Source organism: Octodon degus, unplaced genomic scaffold (assembly GCF_000260255.1).
Source record: "Octodon degus isolate 3935 unplaced genomic scaffold, OctDeg1.0 scaffold00050, whole genome shotgun sequence".
NCBI lineage: Eukaryota > Metazoa > Chordata > Mammalia > Rodentia > Octodontidae > Octodon > Octodon degus.
In genome coordinates this window covers 8565967-8583755 of record NW_004524626.1, presented here as the reverse complement: position 1 = coordinate 8583755, position 17789 = coordinate 8565967, and the positions used below count along the sequence as shown (strand labels likewise).

Sequence of the window (17789 nt, the reverse complement as noted above, 5' to 3'; positions counted from 1 at the left end):
GCTAGGTCATCACTGTCCCACTTACACTCCAAGTTTACAGAACAAGGGCTCCCTCAAGCTCTGCGACTTTGTCCTAACGTCTTCCCCTTCGAATGCCTGCTCCATAGGATTCCCACCAACACCAAATGTGCTAGCAGTCACCAAAGGAGGAGACAGACTGCCACAGGCAAGCTAGAATGAAAACCCTGTTTTAAAACCAGAAACCAGTGGCCAGGGAGATAGCTCAGTAGAATAAGTGCTTGCCTGTTAAGTGCAAATGCCTGAGTTCAATCCCCGGTTCTGCCAAAAAATAAAATAAAATAAAACCAGTTTTTCATAAGATCCATGCTCTGATCTAGACTGTAGATGAAGAGGATTTGGGGACATCAGTTGTCCTAAACAGCAAGAGTTCACAAGTGAGGTAGCTCTGATCCCCAGCTGTGGATAGCAGACAATACATAGAGATGTTTGTGGGTGTCACTACTTGCCCCTAGGAGGAAGAGGTCAGGGATGCTGCTAAATTCCCTACAAGATTCAGGACAGCACCCTCAGAGGAGAAAAAAAGACACAAAACATCCATCAAGCTGAGAGTAGAAACAAACAGTTGAGAGTAGAGAGACCCTACTCTAGAGGTAGTGAGCTTTGGATTGTTATTATGCCATAGAACAATACTGTACAGAAAAGGGTTTCCCAAAGTCAGACATGGTGATGGATACCTGTTATCCCAGCCCACTTGGAGGATGAGGCAAGAGAATCACAAGTTCTAGCCCAGCCTGGACAACTTAAGGATACCCTGCCTCAAAATAAAAAAATCTTGGGGCTAGGGACATAGTACAGTGGCATAAGCAACTACTTGGCAAGCACAAGGTCCTGAGTTCAATTCTCAGTACCAGAAAAACAAAAACAAAAGGGGCCGGGGAGATGGGCTGAGACGGTGATTAAGACTGGGTATGGTGGCACGTGCCTGTAATCCCAGCGCTTGGGAGGCTGAAAACAGAGGAGAATCACTATGAGTCCGGTCTATATAGTAAGACTCTGTAGACCCTGTACCAAATATATTTAAAAAAAAAAAGGATCAGGGTTCCACCTAGCTTCCTAGTACAAGCAGATCAAACCTAAAATGAAAAGCTCCAAAATCTGAAACCATTTAAACATAACCTTTCAAAATATGGCTCAATGGTCAGGTGTGGGGTGCATGCCCATAATCCCAGCACATGGGAGACTGAGACAGGAGGATTGTTGCAAGTTCAAGATTAGCAGGGGCTACAAAGTGAGCTGAAGGCCAGCCTGAACTGCACTGAGACCCCGTCTCCAAAGACAAAATAAATAAAAAATAAAAATATAGCTCAGTGGTACAGCATTTGCCTGACAAGTACATCATCTTGGTTCCACCTTTAGTATAGCAATATAAATAATGAGCAAAATGTTATAGAATATTACCTTCAAGTAGTCTATATCTGCGACAATTTTGCACTTATAGTTGGGTCCCATTTTTAGCGTACCACATATATGCAAATACTCCAAAACAAGAAAGTCTGAAATCCCTAACACTGTTGGTCTGAAATACCCCCCCCCCCACCGGGAATTACATTCAGGCCTCTGCGCTTGCCAGGCAAGCACTTATTCTACTGAGCTATCTGTGCGGCCCCTCTGAAATACTTTTGAACAAGGGACCTATAGAAGAATGAATTGTGTTTCTCCCCTCCAAAGGGGTGGCAATCGGAGACAACCATCTAACCCCTGTCCAGTGTTACCTTGTATCAGCTTCTTCACTGGAAAGGTTGGTCTGTCTTTGCAATCCATTGCTGTGAATAAAATAACAATGAAGAAGTTACTAAGTTTGGGAAAAAGCCAGCAGATGTATACAGAACCAAGTAAGTGCAAGGTGACTTTCCAGTGGTAGATTCTGCCCTCATTTTTTTTTTTTTTTTGTGGAACCGGGGATTGAACTCAGGTCCTTGCACTTTCCAGGGAAGCGTTTATTCCACTGAGCCATCTCCCCAGCCCAAGATTCTGCCCTCATTGCCAGGGGTATCAGGCAATATCTAGTGGCTCATTTTTTTTGCCATGATGGGACAGAAAGGACTAAGAGATGCTACTCTGTCTAGTAGAGGACAGTGTTGCTAAATATTCTGCAACACCCAGGTCAGGTCCCCCATGATAAACAATTATATGAGCATTTTGTGATTAAAAGTTTTATGATTTTGTTTCCCTCCAAACAGAATGACAGCCCTCTAACACTAGTGACATTCCGCATTGTACATAAAGCACTTAGCTCAAGGTCTGAAATGTACCAGGAAGCCAAGAGATGAGTAACCAGAGAAACAGGCTGTGGATGAGAAAAGGTAGAGATGAAAGAAAACAGGATTATCTATTTTACCACAAACATGACTTGAAGCATCCCTTTCCAACCCAACCCCCTTCATCACCAACAAAAGTATAAAATTAGAAAAGGATTCATTTTGTGAAAGGAACACAATTTAAGGCACTCTGAGCTTGTCAGGCATGAGCTGAAGTGCTAGCAAGATGTGACAGAGACTAACTTCCTGCAACAAGAAAACAAAAATCAAGAACATAATCTAATAATAAAGTTGATACAGATCTAATCATAAATAGAACAAAAGCTTGGGATAAACATCTTTACATAGGTTAACTTTAGATGCTCACACCTGCTATCCAATTTGGTTTAGAAAGATCTAGTTTAGTTATTTTGGGGAATCTACATACATTTTGTAAAAGCTACAGGGAAATCAGACCACAACTTTCTAAAAAAATACCCAGCTGTCCATAGCTGAAACTACCCACTCACTTTCTAACTCTCACTTACTCTTGGAAAGAAAAGGTACCCCAACTTTTTTCCTTCCTCTAATGAAGAATATATAGTTTTCAGCCATTAAAATTTAAGTTCCAGGGGCTGATGAGATGGCTCAGTGGTCTAAAGCACCTACTTAGAACAAGCTTAGTAAAGCACGGGGACTGCGGTTCAATCCTCCAGCACCACATGGGCTGAGCTGGCCACACACACACACAAATAAATAAATTTAAAAAAAATAAAAAAATAAAAAAAATAAAATTTAAGTTCCAGCATTCAGGAGGCTGAGACAGGAGGACTGTTGCCAAGTTTGAGACCAGCCTAGGTTACAAAGTGCACTCACTCAAGGACAACCTGAACTGCACAATGTGCCACCGTCTCAAAAAGACAAAAAGCGCAAGGGCCTGAGTTCAATCCCCAGTTCTGCCCAAAAAATAAATTAATTAATTAAAAAAAAAAAAAAAAAAAAAAAAAAAAAGAGGGGCCAGAGAGATGGCTCAGTGGAATAAGCACTTCCCTGGCAAGTGTAAGGGCCTGAGTTCAATCCCCAGTACCGCCAAATAAAAAGTCCAAGACAACCACCACAGTTTGTATGTCTCTGAGCAACCGGCCTTGATGTATGGATAACAGACATGACTTGTAGCCAGAAGTGACCTTAAATTGATATAAAAATGGGACCTCATCCAAGTACATAGACTATTCAAAGGTACACATGCACGAACACATTTGTGCATGGAGCATTACCAACTGCTCTTTATTCTGAGGTTACACCTTTCCTAATTATACTTAGCATTTTAAAACATCCTGTTCTGTTTTTTTTTGGCTGAACTGGGGATTGAACTCAGGCCCTTGCACTTACCAGGGAAGCGCTTATTCCACTGAGCCATCTCCCTGGCCCCCATCCTGTTCTTTTATGCTAATGTGGTCAAACTGTTCAGCTTTCAATTTTTTTCAAAACTAAACTTTCTGACTTGTTAAATAGAAGGAACAACAACAGTTCCTTGACAGTCAGTCCTCCTCATTTTATTTATATTAATTGTATGTCTCTGTGAAATCCCAACTAGATACTGCAAGGTTTCTCTGTCGTCCAATGGTACTGGGATGGAACCCAGGACCTCACACATGCTAGGCAATGCCTCCACCCCTGAGCTATTTCCCAGTGTGGGGGGGTTGTCTGGTGTCCTAGGTGACACTTGGTCACTTTTTGGAGTCATTTTCTGTTGTCACAACCGTAGAGAAGGGGTTATTGCTAGCTTGGTTGTGGAGGTCAGAATGCTGTTCTGAGCCCTACTGTGGCCAAGACAGCCCCACACATCAATAGTGCTGAAACTGAGAAACCAAGAACTAGATTAGTTGATGTTTCTTTCCAGTCCTTAATTTATCCAACCAACATATGCTTATCAGGGCTCCTGGTACCTGTCAAACACTGTGGGGGAGCTGGGGATTCAATGGGGAGTCAAGCAGCGGAGACAGGTGCTTAAGAGTTTCCTTGGTTCCCCGCCTCACGTTTTGGGAGGCCTGCTGCGTGCTATAAAGATCCCTTCCAAGAAACAGAGAAGGTACTTTACGCATCACCCGCTACCAAGCAGTCGCAAGCAATCCCCACCACACAAATCTCTTTCCTGGGTTGGCCAAGCGGAACTCAAAACAGGCAGCAATTTCGGTGTCCCCGTGCCTCGGTTTCCCCACTTGCTACCTGGTCCAACTTGCTTAGGAAACACAAACGTACCAAGGAGCATCCAAAGCCGGCCTTTCTGCCTTCCTGTATCTCAGTTTCCCCTCTTGGCTCCACTGACCCATCACTCCCGCCAGAAGCCCCTGGAAAGACGAACTGATGCAAATGCGCCAAGGAAAGGAAACAGACATACATAAATACGTGGTCTCGGCGGCAACAATGACGTCAAAAAAGGCGCTCTTAGGGCAGCAAGGCCCTGGATAGGGATTATTAGGCCCCGGGAACTGATCGCCCAGCCTAAGACCCAGAGGCGCGTCCACTCCCACCCTGCCGAAGCGACCCGCACAGGCCGCGGCGCCCCTTCCCCTCAGCGCGAGCCCCAATTTACCTGGGGCCGCTCCCCTGGCGCCCGGCGCCGCGCACTCCGCCTCCTCCAGCATCTCTCGGGCGGCAGCTCGAACTCCCCTGAGGCGGCGGAGGCGCGGGCTCAGCTCCCGCAGCCACTGCTGCTCGCCCTCCCGCCCGCGCCAGGCTGCCGCGGCCGCCGCGCTCGTATTTGGCGGGAACCGCGGCGACCCCCGTAGCCCGCACACTGATTGGACAAGATCGCGTCACGTGACGGCCCGCCTCGGGAAGAGAGGAGCGCCGGGAGCATCCTCGCGAGAGCCGTGGCTTCCATTCCTACCTTGAGTCCCTCATTGATATTCCTGAGGGTAGGGGAAAGGAGGGGCTCTTTTCCGGCAACCCGTCATTGGCTGGTGAAACTCTACGATTGGGTACGTAAGATGTCAAACATAAATATGCAGTACGATTGGCTGAGCCTGTGGGAGGGGGCGGGTCATAATGCGTCACGAGCGGTGCTATTGACAACCGGAAACTGCGGTTTAGAGGACTGAACTTTTATCTTAAATTGAACATTGGTTAAATATAACGACTGCAATAAAAATTGTTATTTTCTACGTGAATAATAAAATAATGTCTGGGTGGAGTTTTAGAAGCGTTTAGCATGCAGTAAATGTATTAGAGCAAATGAATGAAATGAACGTCTCTGTTTTAAGGCTGTTTTGTGCATGACTGTTTCCTCTACAAGCAGCTTTTCCCTTTTATTTCTACTAACTTTAAGATCTTTTTCTTTTTTCAAGAATATTTTTTTTCAGGGGCCAGGGAGATGGCTCTGTAGAATAAGCGCTTCCCTGCAAGGGCAAGAGCCTGAGTTTAATCCCCGGTTCCGCAAAAAAAAAAAAAGAATATTTTTTTCCTCTTCTACCTGCAGTATGATCAAGTTCTCGCAGCATTTTTTTTTTCTTAATGACAGCTGTTTAGTAGTGTCATTTGACTAGTTTCATTAACTATTAAATTCATTTTGTGATGCTTAGAATTAAACCCACAGGCGCTTTCCCACTGAGCTACAATCCCAGCCCTTTTTAAAAAAATTTTTTTAAATAATTGTATTGAGAAACAAATAGCAATGAGATAGTTTCAAAACCGATTAGTAGGGGCTGGAGAGATGGCTCAGTGTAATAAGTGCTTCCCTGGCAAGCACAAGGGCCTGAGTTCAACCCCCAGTTCCACAAAAAAAAAAAAAAAAAAAAAAAAAAAAAAAAAAAAAAAAAAAAAGATTAGTAGGACAGTTTCAATAATTAATACATTGCATATTGTTGTCTTACTGGCTATTCATTGTACAAGATGCAGACATGGTATCCTGTCCACAAACACTATTAGAACAAATCTTTCTATTCACCCTTTTTATTTTGAGACCAGATCTTGCCAAGTGGCCCAGATGGGGCTCACTAATATTTGTGTATGACTGATACATTTTAGGTACTTATCAAACAATGCATGAATGTCCTTTGGTGGTGATGGTGTTGTTTGGCAGAACCAGGGATTGAACTCAGGCCCTTGCGCTTGCCAGGGGAGCGCTTATTCCACTGAGCCATCTCCCCGGCCCCTTGTTTTGTATTTTTGTGGAACCTGGGATTGAATTTAAGCCCTTGCACTTGCCAGGCAAGCACTTATTCTACTGAGCCATCTCCCCGGCCCGCATGAATATTATTTGACTGAAGTGGAGAGATCGTGTAAGTCAAAAGCCTCACATGGAACAAGGTATTTATCTAAGTGGGAAAATAGTTCCTTACCATGTACTAAGGCCTAGGTTCCATCCCCACACTAGAAAATACAGGTTTGCACAGAAGAATGAAGACCTACAGTGTCAGATTGTGAGTTTTAAAGTAGGCTTTCTGACTGGGTGTGGTGGTACACACCAGTAAATCCACTACTCTTGGGAGCCTGAGACAGGAGGATCATCTTGAATTTGAGACCAGCCTGGACTGCATAGGGAGACCCATCCAAAATTAATTAATTAATTAAGCTTTCAGCACCAATGTAACATCTCAGGAGAGAAGGTGATGAGAAAAAAATGGAATCTAGTCCAAATTTAGAATACTTTTTAGCCTCCCCTACAGCAACCATCAAAGAAAAGTAGCCATGGCCCTCTGCTATCCCATGGCCATGGGCCTCAGCAAGGGCCACAAGGTGACTAAGAATGTGAACAAACTGAGGCACAGCCAGCATCACATACTTCTTACCAAACACACCAAGTTCGTGCGGGACATGATCCGGGAGGTGTGCGGCTTCGCCCTCTGCGAGCTGCGCGCCATGGAGCTGCTCAAGGTCTCCAAGGACAGGCACACTCTCAAGCTCATTAAGAAAAGGGTGGGGAAGCACATTGCGCCAAGAGGAAGCTTGAGGAGCTGAGCAATGTGCTGGCCACCATGAGGAAGGCAGCTTCCAAAAAGGCCTGAGCCCCTCTGGAATAAAGCTTTGCAGAAAAAAATAAAATAAAATAAACAAAAGAAAAATAAAGCTTTGCAGAAAAAAAATGAATAATTTTTTTTAGGTAGACTGGATAATCAGTAAAATTGAGGAAAGTGTTGAAAAATAAGACAATTCCGAGATATCACTTTGGGCAAATCGGGCCATGACTAGAGGTCTCATTTTTCCTGTCTGAGTCATGAGGGTATTTTCCTTCTCTGATATGCTGGGATTTTGTTAAAACAGTTGAATATGTCAGAATCACATGGGGGAGCCTTTTTAAACTATTCATAATGGCTGCATGAGTATCCTTGTGTGTGTGTGGTGTCTTTTTAAAGCAGGTCTCACTATGTAGTCTTTATTTATTTATTTATTTGGTGGTACCAGGGATCAAACTCAGGACCTTGCACTTGCCATACAAGCACTTATTCCACTGAACTATCTCCCCAGCCCTCACTATGCAGTTTAGATTGACCTTGAACTCACTTATGTAGCCCAGGCTGGCCTTGAACTTGTAGTGATACTCCTGCCTCGGCCTTCCAAGTTCTGGGATTACAGGCATGTCCCACCACACCTAGCCATATTTTTGTATTATTTTAGCAATACTTTGATGTAGTCCACTTTCTTGTGTTGAGGCATTTGGAAGTTTCTAGCAAACTTTTGCTTTAGAATAATCATCCAAACCTATCAGCATTTTCAACTTTGAAGTTCTCAGCACCTTCGTTACAATAATTTTCATGTTCCTCTTTTGGATTTATTTACTCATCCAAACTCATTGTTCATTCAAAAACTGTTTTTGTTTTGCTTTGTTGGGTTTTTTGTTTAAGACAGTCTTGCTATGTAGTTCAGGCTGGCCTTAAATTCACCATTACGGGCCAGGGAGAAAACTCAGTAAAATAAGTGCCTGCCTGGCAAGTGCAGGGTCCTGAGTTCAAGCCTCAGCACCACACACACATCAAAAAACAAACAAAAAATTCACCATTACCCCAGCTTGTCTCAAACTCTGTGTAACAAAATTTTAAAAATTTAAAAAATTAAAACAAAAAACTCTTTTTGATCTCTTGACTCAGCCTCCTGAGTGCTGGGATTATAACCATGCACCACCACACCTGGTAAATTTTTATCAGTAACAGTTGATACAAAAATTCATATCAGGGCCTGTGAGACAGCTCACCAGTCTAAAATGCCTATTTAAACAGAGTGCAAGGGGCTGGTGAGATGGCTCAATGGTCTAAAGCACCTACTTAGAACAAGCTTAGCAAAGCACAGGGACCACGGTTCAATCCCCCAGCACCACATGCCAGTCAGCCCCGCCCCCTTGTGGGATGAGCTGGCCACACACACACACACACACACACACACACACAAATAAATAAAATTTAAAAAAAAAATGAAAAAAATAAACAGAGTACAAGTCTGCCTTAAGTTGCTTTCTGCCACCAAGGACAGTTCATCGTTTCTATTGCTTCTTGGTGAGTTGCAGCCTCTTACATCATTGTTTACCTTATTTTTATTTTCCCAGCATATTTTGGATTTCAGTTAAATGTAAAATCTCATTTTACTGTTTGGGGTCACAGGTAATCTTGTAAACAATAGAAACAACAATCACTTTGGTGAAGTTCGGGAAGCATTTATATTTTCTTTTATAGAAAAGCCACATTTATTTCAAAAATGTGTCTTGCTTTCTGTGTAATATAGAATCTCATATGACAGAATTAAGTATCAAAATAAGAAGAAATAATAAATATTTTGGTAAGCTAAAAAAATTAACAAACGCCTGCTTAAAAAAAAAAAAGCTTGGGGCTGGTGAGATGGCTCAGTGGTCTAAAGCACCTACTTAGAACAAGCTAAGCTAAGCAAAGCACAGGGACCACGGTTCAATCCCCCAGCACCACATGCCAGCTAGCCCCGCCCCCTGGTGGGTTAAGCTGGCCACACACAGACACAAAATAAATAAATAAACAAATATTAAAAAAAAACAAAACTTAGGGCTGGTGAGATGGCTCAGTGGTCTAAAGCAACTACTTGAAACGAGCTTGGCAAAGCACAGGGACCGCGGTTCGATCCCCAGCACCACATGCCAGCCAGCCCCGCCCCCTGGTGGGCTGAGCTGGCCACACACACACACAATAAATAAATGTAATAAATAAAAATAAATAAATAAAATAAAATAAACAAAGCACAGGGACCGCGGTTCAATCCCTAGCACCACAGGCCAGCCAGCCCCGCCCCCTGGTGGGCTGAGCTGGCCACACTAAATAAATAAATAAATAAATAAACAAATTTAAAAAAAAAACTTAGGCAAGGTGCAGGGACCTTGGTTCGATCTCTGGCACCACACCACATACACAAAAAAATACATATCAATAAACATGCATCTAGGTGGCCAGGGAGATAGCTCAGTAGAATAAGCACTTGCCTGGCAAGCATAAGGGCCTGAGTTCGATGTCCCGTTCCAGGAAGAAAAAAAAAAAAAAAAAAAAAAAACCGTCCATTTAAAGAGACCTCCTGGGGGAGGTGAAATTCCAGACCGATTCCTTTTTATTTATTTAATTAATTTATTTTTGCAGAACTGGGGATTGAACTCAGGACCCTGCACTTGCCATGCAGGTCCTTATTCTACTGAGCTATCTCCCCTGCCCCATAGTCCTTTTCATGCACAAAAGGTGTAAGCAAGATTAGGGGGAAAACCCGGTATGGTAGCACATGCCTGTAATCCCAGCACTCAGGAGGCTGAGGTAGGAGGATCTTGGGAGTTCGAGACCAGCCTGGGCTACAAAGTGAGTACACACACACACACACACACACACACACACAAAGACTGGGGGGAGAGTTTAAGAGAACAAAGCTGTAAAGAGTGTCCCACAGAAAACAGGCTTTATACTAGCAGATGAAGAGAACAGAGAACAAGAATTTAAAAAGCTGAACTGGTCAGGCTTAGGAAGCTTGGAGTGTATCAGATGTGTGGCGGGTGGACTTCAAGCAGAGGACTACCGTGATCTGAACTGTGTTCCGTAAGTATCTTCCCCACTGCCTTTTCGAGGATGTATTGTCAGGGAGACTCTAAAGCTCGGATACCAGAATGGAGGTAAGTGGAATAATCAATGTGAGACCAAGATGCACGGATTGAGCAACTGAACGGATGGACATGGACAGTGTGGGGAGCTGGAGCTAAATACACAGAAGAACTGGGTCTCGTTGAGACGAGCAAGCTGATTTCTAGAGCCTCGAATCTGAGCGAGGTGGTTTTCCCGAAGCTTTAGGTCCACCGCCGATCCTCTAGGGTGCGCTACAGCCTCCATAGCTTCTCTAGGGCACACCATTATATCGGTGGTGCAGGATGCTTGCGCTTTCCGGCCGACAGGGGGCGTGCAAGCGAGGACGGGGTCGGGGGCGGCGCGCGAGACGGGCCGGCACCGGAAGTGTGCGGCTGCCATGTAATATCCTGAGATCTCGGGCGCGCGAGCGACTGAGGCGGCGCCTGGGAGCGCGCCGAGTTTGCCAGCGGGCGGTGCGGGCGGCGCCAATAGGGGCGGCTGAGGCACGCGAGAGGTTGGTGGCTCCGGGGAAGGCTGTGGCTTGAGCGGGGCCTGCGTTTTACTCAGTCCGGGCGGGAGGCCCGAAAGCGGGAGGCAGCATGTCGGTGGCCGGGCTGAAGAAGCAGTTCTACAAGGCGAGCCAGGTGAGCGGAGGGTGAGGCGGGGGGACCCTGGCGGGCCGGGGTGGGGGTCCAGGCCCAGCGCTGGCTCGGGAGGGAACCGAGGGGGCGGCGCTGCTACGTGTCTCCTGCCGGCTGTGGGAGCCGAGGATGGCGGGGGCTGCGAGGTGGCCCAGGCCGTGATGGCTTTCGGGTCCCCAAGTGTCCTCGAGAAGGGTGGGCAGCGCTGCTGGGAGGGACAGGAGGCACTCCAAATAATCCAGGCCGGCGCGGGACGACCCTTGTCTCTTCTCCGTACCCTCTTCCCTTTTAGAAGTGGGGCGCTGGGGGCCGGGGAGAAGAGAAAGAAACTTACATCCCGAGGCTGTGGACCCAGGACTCTTGCCAGATAGCTTGGGGGCAAGGAAGATTTGTGTCTTGAGCAAGTGTTTTCAAAATCCTCTTGTTGGACAAGGTGCAAAGTTGAGCTGGTAGAGAAAAGTCAGTTTCCACACTCCCATCCTTCCCTTCTTGCCAGGTGGAGACTGACACCGACATAATGTCGGTGGTTAAGGTCCCTGCCTCAAAATATGCATACTCCTTACCTTGAGTATTATGATTATTTTATTTTTGTCTTTTCTTTTTTTTTTTTTTTGCAGAACCAGGGATTGAACTCAGGCCCTTGCGCTTGCCAGGCAAGTGCTTCTTCTACTGAGCCATCTCCCCGGCCCTATTTCAGTCTTTTTGAGACAGGGTCTCGCTATGCAGTTCAAGCTGGCCTTGAACTCACTGTAGCCCAGACTCGCCTTGAACTCCCAGCAATACTGGGTGTCAGGGTTACATTCGTGTGCCATCAAGCACGGCTAGTCTTTTTTTTTAAACATAGACACACTAATGAGACACTATGTAATCCTGTGTACTGTACTTTGGTTATTTTGTTAAAGGTGTCGTGAACGGTGGGAATTCACTCCCACAGTCCTGGGTACTGCAGAGTGTGGACCAGCATCCCTGGTTTCCACCTGCACCATGGCAGGAGCTGCCCTTATGTCTTCACAGCCAGAGATGTCATGAGAGATATCACAGTGTCCCCTGAGGATAGAAACCTTTTTTCTTTCCTTCTCTCCCAGAACTTCTGTTAGACCATACTCCTAGAGCTGCCACTTCCTCTTCCTTTTCCTCCTCCTCCTCTTTTTCTTCTCCATCTCCTTCTCCTCCTTCTCCTTCTCTTCCTCCTCCTCCTCCTCCTCCTCCTTTTCCTCCTCTTCCTCCTCCTCCTTTTCCTCCTCCTCTGTTTTTTTGAGACAGGGTCTTGTTATGCAGCTCAGGCTGGCCTTGAGCTCACTTTGGAGCCCAGGCTGCTCTTTTTTTTTTTTTTTTTTTTTTTTGTGGAACCGGGGATTGAACTCAGGCCCTTGTGCTTGCCAGGCAAGCTCTTATTCTACTGAGCCATTTCCCCGGCCCCCCAGGCTGCTCTTGAACTGGCAAGGATCTTTCTGCCTCAGTTTCTTGAGTGTTGGGATCACAGGCCTGTGCCACCACACCAGGCTCCTAGAGCTTCTTGAAAAAAAAGTTTTGGGACTGGGTAGATAACTCAGTAGAATAAGCACTTGCCTGGCAAGCGCAAGGGGCTGAGTTCAATCCCTGGTTCAACCAAAAAAAAAAAAAAATTTTTTTTTTTTTTTTGGTGTTACTCAACCTGGTCTCAGACTCCCAGGCTCAAGGGATCTTTTTACCTTAGCCTCTGGAAGTGACTGGAACTGCAGGTTGGCACAGCTAGCTGAGTGGATCTTTTTAATGGGGGTATCATAGTCCATTTCACTGAATATACCATTATTTGCTTAAACAGTTGCCTATTGATACTTAGATTGTTTCCAATAACTTTGTTACAACAGTTCCACAGTGAATATCTTTGCTCGTAAGTTGATTGATTTTATGGTATAAATTCCCAGAAGTGGAATGCTAATTATAAGACTGCCTTTTACCTATAACAAATACAGGTTTGTTTGTTTGTTTTTTTTTGTTTTTTGTTTTTTGTTTTTTTTTTTTTTTTCGGAACCAGAGATTGAACTCAGGCCCTTGCACTTGCCAGGTAAGTGCTTATTATATTGAGCTATCTCCCCTGCCCACTTTTTTTTTTTTTTTTTTTTTTTGGTGGGACAAATAGTTTTTGGAAAGTTCAGGGTTCATTTTCCAGAACACTGGGCGAGTGTAAAATTTAGTTTGCAGGTTCAGGTTCAAGCATCCCCAGATGCCTTCTTCCTATTGGCCTGTGCATCCCAGGTTGAGGACCTTGGGTGTGGAGTTTGTGTACATAGATTCCACAGAGGAATGAGCAATGATCTCAGGAATTATTTGGGCTGTGCCGACCAGTAGGGCTGTACCCACTGTTTGGAAAGGCCTCATGCATGTTCTCAGTAACATGCAACTGGTGTCTCACCCCTAGAGGGAAAAAGCAATGAGCCTGGAAGTTATCTAAAATAAGAATATCTGGGGTGTATCTCTACTCACCAGATGATGACTAAACCCTGGGAGAAGAGAGATTTAATCCAGAGGAATTTTAGGATTGTTGCTGAGAGTACACTTTTTTGCCCTAGCAGAATGGAACCAGGTGGATTTTGACTAGCAGGCAGGAGATTCCACTTTCCTTGAATGTAGGTCACTTGCTGGGATTCTGGCTTCTGGTGGGAAACGTCACAGAGGCCTTGGGAAACTTAATGTACCCCTCATTTCTCTCTTGTATCAAGTCCTCTGCTTCCCACGCCCAATGTTAGGCCTGTTGGTGGCCCATGAAGTCCCCAGCACACACTCTGTCTGAGGGAGCTGCTCAGTCTCTTTGGCTGCCCACCAGAGCCTGTTTTCTCTTTGGGGCCTGCATTGAGCTGTGGATAGCACCACAAAGCCTGGAAAGCACAGTCTGGTATAAGCTGGCAATTAGGATCGGTCTACTGTTCTCAAGTTCTGAGCCTCTGTCCCAAAGAATGAGTGCGATAGCTAGCGCTTCCTGAGCTGTTGTCTTGGCCTCCCCACCAGTTCTGTGTCGAGCTGTGCTGTCTGGAATCACCCTGGTTGTGTTCCATCCTCTTCTGTAATCCTTTCCAGTTCCCCTACATCTGCCTTGTTTATATGGCTGGGTCTGTCCCTCTCTTTCTTCCTCCTCATCAGTCACACCTCTTGTATTCTCTTGAGCCCTCAGAATGCAGTTCCCTGTAGAACCAAGAAGCCTCCACTTGTGTGTGACAGCTGACATGCCTGGGTTCTCACCATGTGACCAGGCAGCAGGCTGTAAACCAGTGGTCTCGACTGGTGGCATTTATCTGGCCTAACGCAGACATGCTTCCTTCCTTACAGGAAAGTATTGAGGGATACTTATCTTCATGTAGGATATGGGTCTCACCCAGAGCCAGTTCTGCCCCCAGAGGACATTGACAGTGTCTGGGGACTTGTCAATTATCACAATTTGATGTACTGCTGGCTTCTAATGCAGCACCGTATCCTGTAGAGCAAAGGGCTGATTCACCCCCCACTCCCACTTCAAGAATTTTCTGGCTCCAGATATCAATAGGAGTTGAGAAACCTTGCCTTAGAGGTTTGAGAAAAGTGAAGATAATTAAACCAAAACAACAAATATCGCTTGGCCATTCTATAGTAGTTGTCTGATTTTCCTAGTTTTCAAGGTACAGATGACCCCACTTACACAAATGGTGCCTAGAGAACTCAACAAGGTGCTCTTCTCTTCGCAGTGTTTGAGACAGTTTTGGAGAGAAGATCCCAGTGGCATCAGGAGGCCAGGGCTGCTGATAGACATCCTGTAATGTGCAGAGTGGCCCCTAAAGGTCGAGGAACTTGAGAACTTGAGAAATCTGTTTGAAAAAAGGTCCTGGATGTTGAAGCCTGTCAGTGTACCAAGTTTGCAAATTGAGGAACAAAAGCTAGGTGCGGGGGCAGCCAGAGCCCAGAAAGAAAAATTGGGTTTCCAGCAGGGGTGACTGTGCTACTGACTCAGAGTTTGTGATCTGTCAGTGGTACTGTGTGATCTTAGCAGATGCAACAGCAGTTCACCACCTGGCATAGCCTCTTCAGCTTGTGTTCAAAATCAGTCTGGGCTCACCTAGGAAGTGTTCAAGGTTTTGCTTACAGGATAGGGGAAGTTGAAGGGTTGATACAGAGGTAAAGCGGGACAAAGTGTCCCCCCACTTCCCTGCCCAGATAACCCACTTCCTCAGTGCTCCCTGGTATTTGTGCACATCTAGAACTGGGGGACTGTATTTCTGAGGAACTGGGGAAGTTTATATTTTAAAAATCCACTAGCAAGATGCAGACTCAGAAGTTCTTCTCAGTGGAAGGGTTGTGACATTGCTTCCAGGCCTAAACTGCTTGCTGGTTTCCTGACCATTCTTGTGGCCAGACCACATGGAGATTTGAGTGTAACTAGGGATAGTGCTGGCAGCTGCCTGGAATGCTGGCCTGACCTTTTTTTTTTTTTTCTTTTTTCTTTTTTCTTTCTGCCTGAAAGGAGGGGGAGAATTTGAAAAGCAAGAAAGATTGGGCTGCTAAGTTAGGAGAAAAATTCAGGACTGCCTCATCTCTCCCAAGGCTTGTCTCTCCGCGCCCCCCCCCCCCCCAGTGCTTTGTATTGAATCTGGGGCCTCATGGATGGTGGGCAAGCTCTCTTCATGGGCTTCTATGAAGAGAGCTTTCTATCCCTTCAAGCTTTCTGTCTCTCACCTATGGCTTTGAAGCGTGTTGATGCTCTCTAGGCCCAGGATCCAAGCCCCTAAAGAAAGTTTACAAGGAAAGCTCACACTTCTGTGAGAAGTAGGGATTCTAAGAAAAGCTGAAAGCTGAGGACCCGGGGTCCCAGCCTATAAATCGAACACCTGTAATTGCAGCTCTTGGGAGGCTGAGGCAAGAGAATCACTGTTGAGTTCAAGGCCAACCTGGGCTACAAAGTGACTTCAAGGTCAAAAAAGGCAGAATGAGCAGTGTTGGGTACATGGTTGGTGTGTTAGAACATTCCCAGGTGCTGCTGCTCCGCTGTGTGTCCGTGCGCGCACGCCTGCCTGTGCGAGGGATGGAACCCAGGGCCCTGTGCGTGCTCAGCATGCACTGCAACACAGACCTACTTTTCAGACTTCATTTTGTGGAAGCATGCCTTTGCTTTCCAAGAAAAGAGTTTGGCTTGTTAAATGACAAACACAGAATGACTTTTATTTTTAAGTACTAGGGATAGAGCCCAGAGCCTTTGCACAAAGCTACATCCCTGGGGCTTTTTATTTTTCAATTTGAGACAGGGTCTCAGTAACCTGTTAAGGCTGCCTAGGTGGGGCAACTTACCCAGGCACCCTTCGAACCTGTGATCCTCCTTCTTCACCCTCCCAGAGTGTTGGGCTTATAGACATGTGCCATCATGCCCAGCTCAGAATGAGCTTAGGATCCAAAAATACATCAGTGGTAACCCTTTTACCCCAGTGTGGTGCCTGTTTGCCTGGTCTGGAGAGGGTCAGGGTGGGCACCTCTGACTGCACCAAGGACCCTGTCCTCTGGAAGTACCCTGAACCCGGGAAAGGCACCAGCTGCATGTGCACAAGGGGGTTTGTCCTCATGGTGTCAGGTCCACTCTTGCAGGAATGACTTGACTTGGGAAGGTGTGGCATTTGCTAACTCACCATGACCCTTAACCTTCAGCATGGGGACTGCTGTCCTCGTGCACCCTCAGTCTCTCGATTGCCCAGTGGTTAGGCAGCCCTCACCTGAGGCCTCTGCTGTGTGCAGGCTAGACTGGGGAACTACAGAAGTATGAGACCTCCTTTGCCACCACTTCCTGGCTGTCGGTAATTGGCAAGTATTTAGCCTTATTTACTTTTTATTTTATTTATTCTACTGGGGATCAAACCTGGGCCTTCAAAATAAGGGACATCTTTAGCACTTCAAAAACTTTATTTGAAACAAAGTACTGATGAGTTGCTCAGGCTAGGCTGAAACTTGTCACCCTCCTGTGGTTCACCCTCCTCAGGTTCTGTAGTGTTGGGCCAGGGTCTCATGGTGTAGCTCAGGCAGGGCCCAATTTTGTGATCCTTGCCTTACCCGCCGAGTGCTACAGGCTGGTATGCTGTTGCGCTGCAGTTGTTTCTTTCTCTCTTTTGTGATGCTGGAGACTGAGCCCAGGCCTCCAGCACACTGCACGCCATACCACTGAGCCACACCCCACCCCTGTTCTGCTTTCCTCCATGTGTAGCTGCTGCATATTTGGCCACCTATAAAGTGAGAGCCGAAGACTGGCCCTGAGTCAGAACCCTGAGCTCCCTGAAGACGGGCTGTGCTCTGTGGGAACATATCGCCCTGCTTATCTGAATGTTTAGCACCAAGCCCCGCCATGCTTAATTATAGGCTAGTGCCCCTTATGGCCTACCAGGTGAGGGGTTTGCAGTATTTCCTGTTGTGGTTAAGAAACTGGGAGCTGTTCCATCATTGAGACCCTGGACCTAGCAAAGACTCAGTGAATGCCTCAGGAAAATGGTCCTGTTGCCCTATCCTTGTCTTTTGTGGAGGTGACCACTGTTGTAGTCTACAGAGCTTTTGGGGGCCTGGGTGCCCCATTTTTTCCCTCTCTTTCAGTCCATAGATTACACACATAGATTCTGATGCTGCTCAGAGGGCAGCGTTCTGGTTGGCCCCATTCCACTGGCCTTTGTGTCTCTAGTGGCCCTTAACCCAGGGATCTAGGGCACAGCCGTGGCCTCACTCCTCCCCTGTCACTTGTCTTCCTCTCAGTATTGCCAGTATTCTGAAACTGAGCTGATCTGGGGCAACTGTAATCTGCAACATGCGGCTAACTTTCCTCGATAGGATTTCTGCAGCAGCCACACATTTTGGCA

At 46.2% G+C, this 17789-nt stretch overlaps 2 protein-coding genes and 1 pseudogene across 4 annotated transcripts in view; 2 read left to right on the top strand and 1 right to left on the bottom strand.

The window, feature by feature from the left end:
• Positions 1-5044, bottom strand: part of Chaf1a (chromatin assembly factor 1 subunit A) — a 41296-nt gene extending 36252 nt beyond the window's left edge. The window contains exons 1-2 of the mRNA XM_023716935.1: positions 4855-5044; positions 1734-1784 (exon numbers count right to left, since the gene is read on the bottom strand). Coding sequence (XP_023572703.1) covers positions 1734-1784; positions 4855-4906 — 103 coding nt within the window. The 5' untranslated portion in view covers positions 4907-5044. The remainder of the gene's footprint in view (positions 1-1733; positions 1785-4854) is intronic.
• Positions 5045-6950: 1906 nt separating this feature from the next.
• LOC111817149 lies at positions 6951-7267 on the top strand (annotated as a pseudogene).
• A 3432-nt stretch (positions 7268-10699) lies between these two features.
• Positions 10700-17789, top strand: part of Sh3gl1 (SH3 domain containing GRB2 like 1, endophilin A2) — a 29483-nt gene continuing 22393 nt past the window's right edge. For all 3 annotated transcript variants that reach the window (XM_023716969.1, XM_004632749.3, XM_023716970.1), the window contains exon 1: positions 10700-10959. In XM_023716969.1, the coding sequence (XP_023572737.1) occupies positions 10915-10959 (45 nt within the window). In that variant the 5' untranslated portion in view covers positions 10700-10914. The remainder of the gene's footprint in view (positions 10960-17789) is intronic.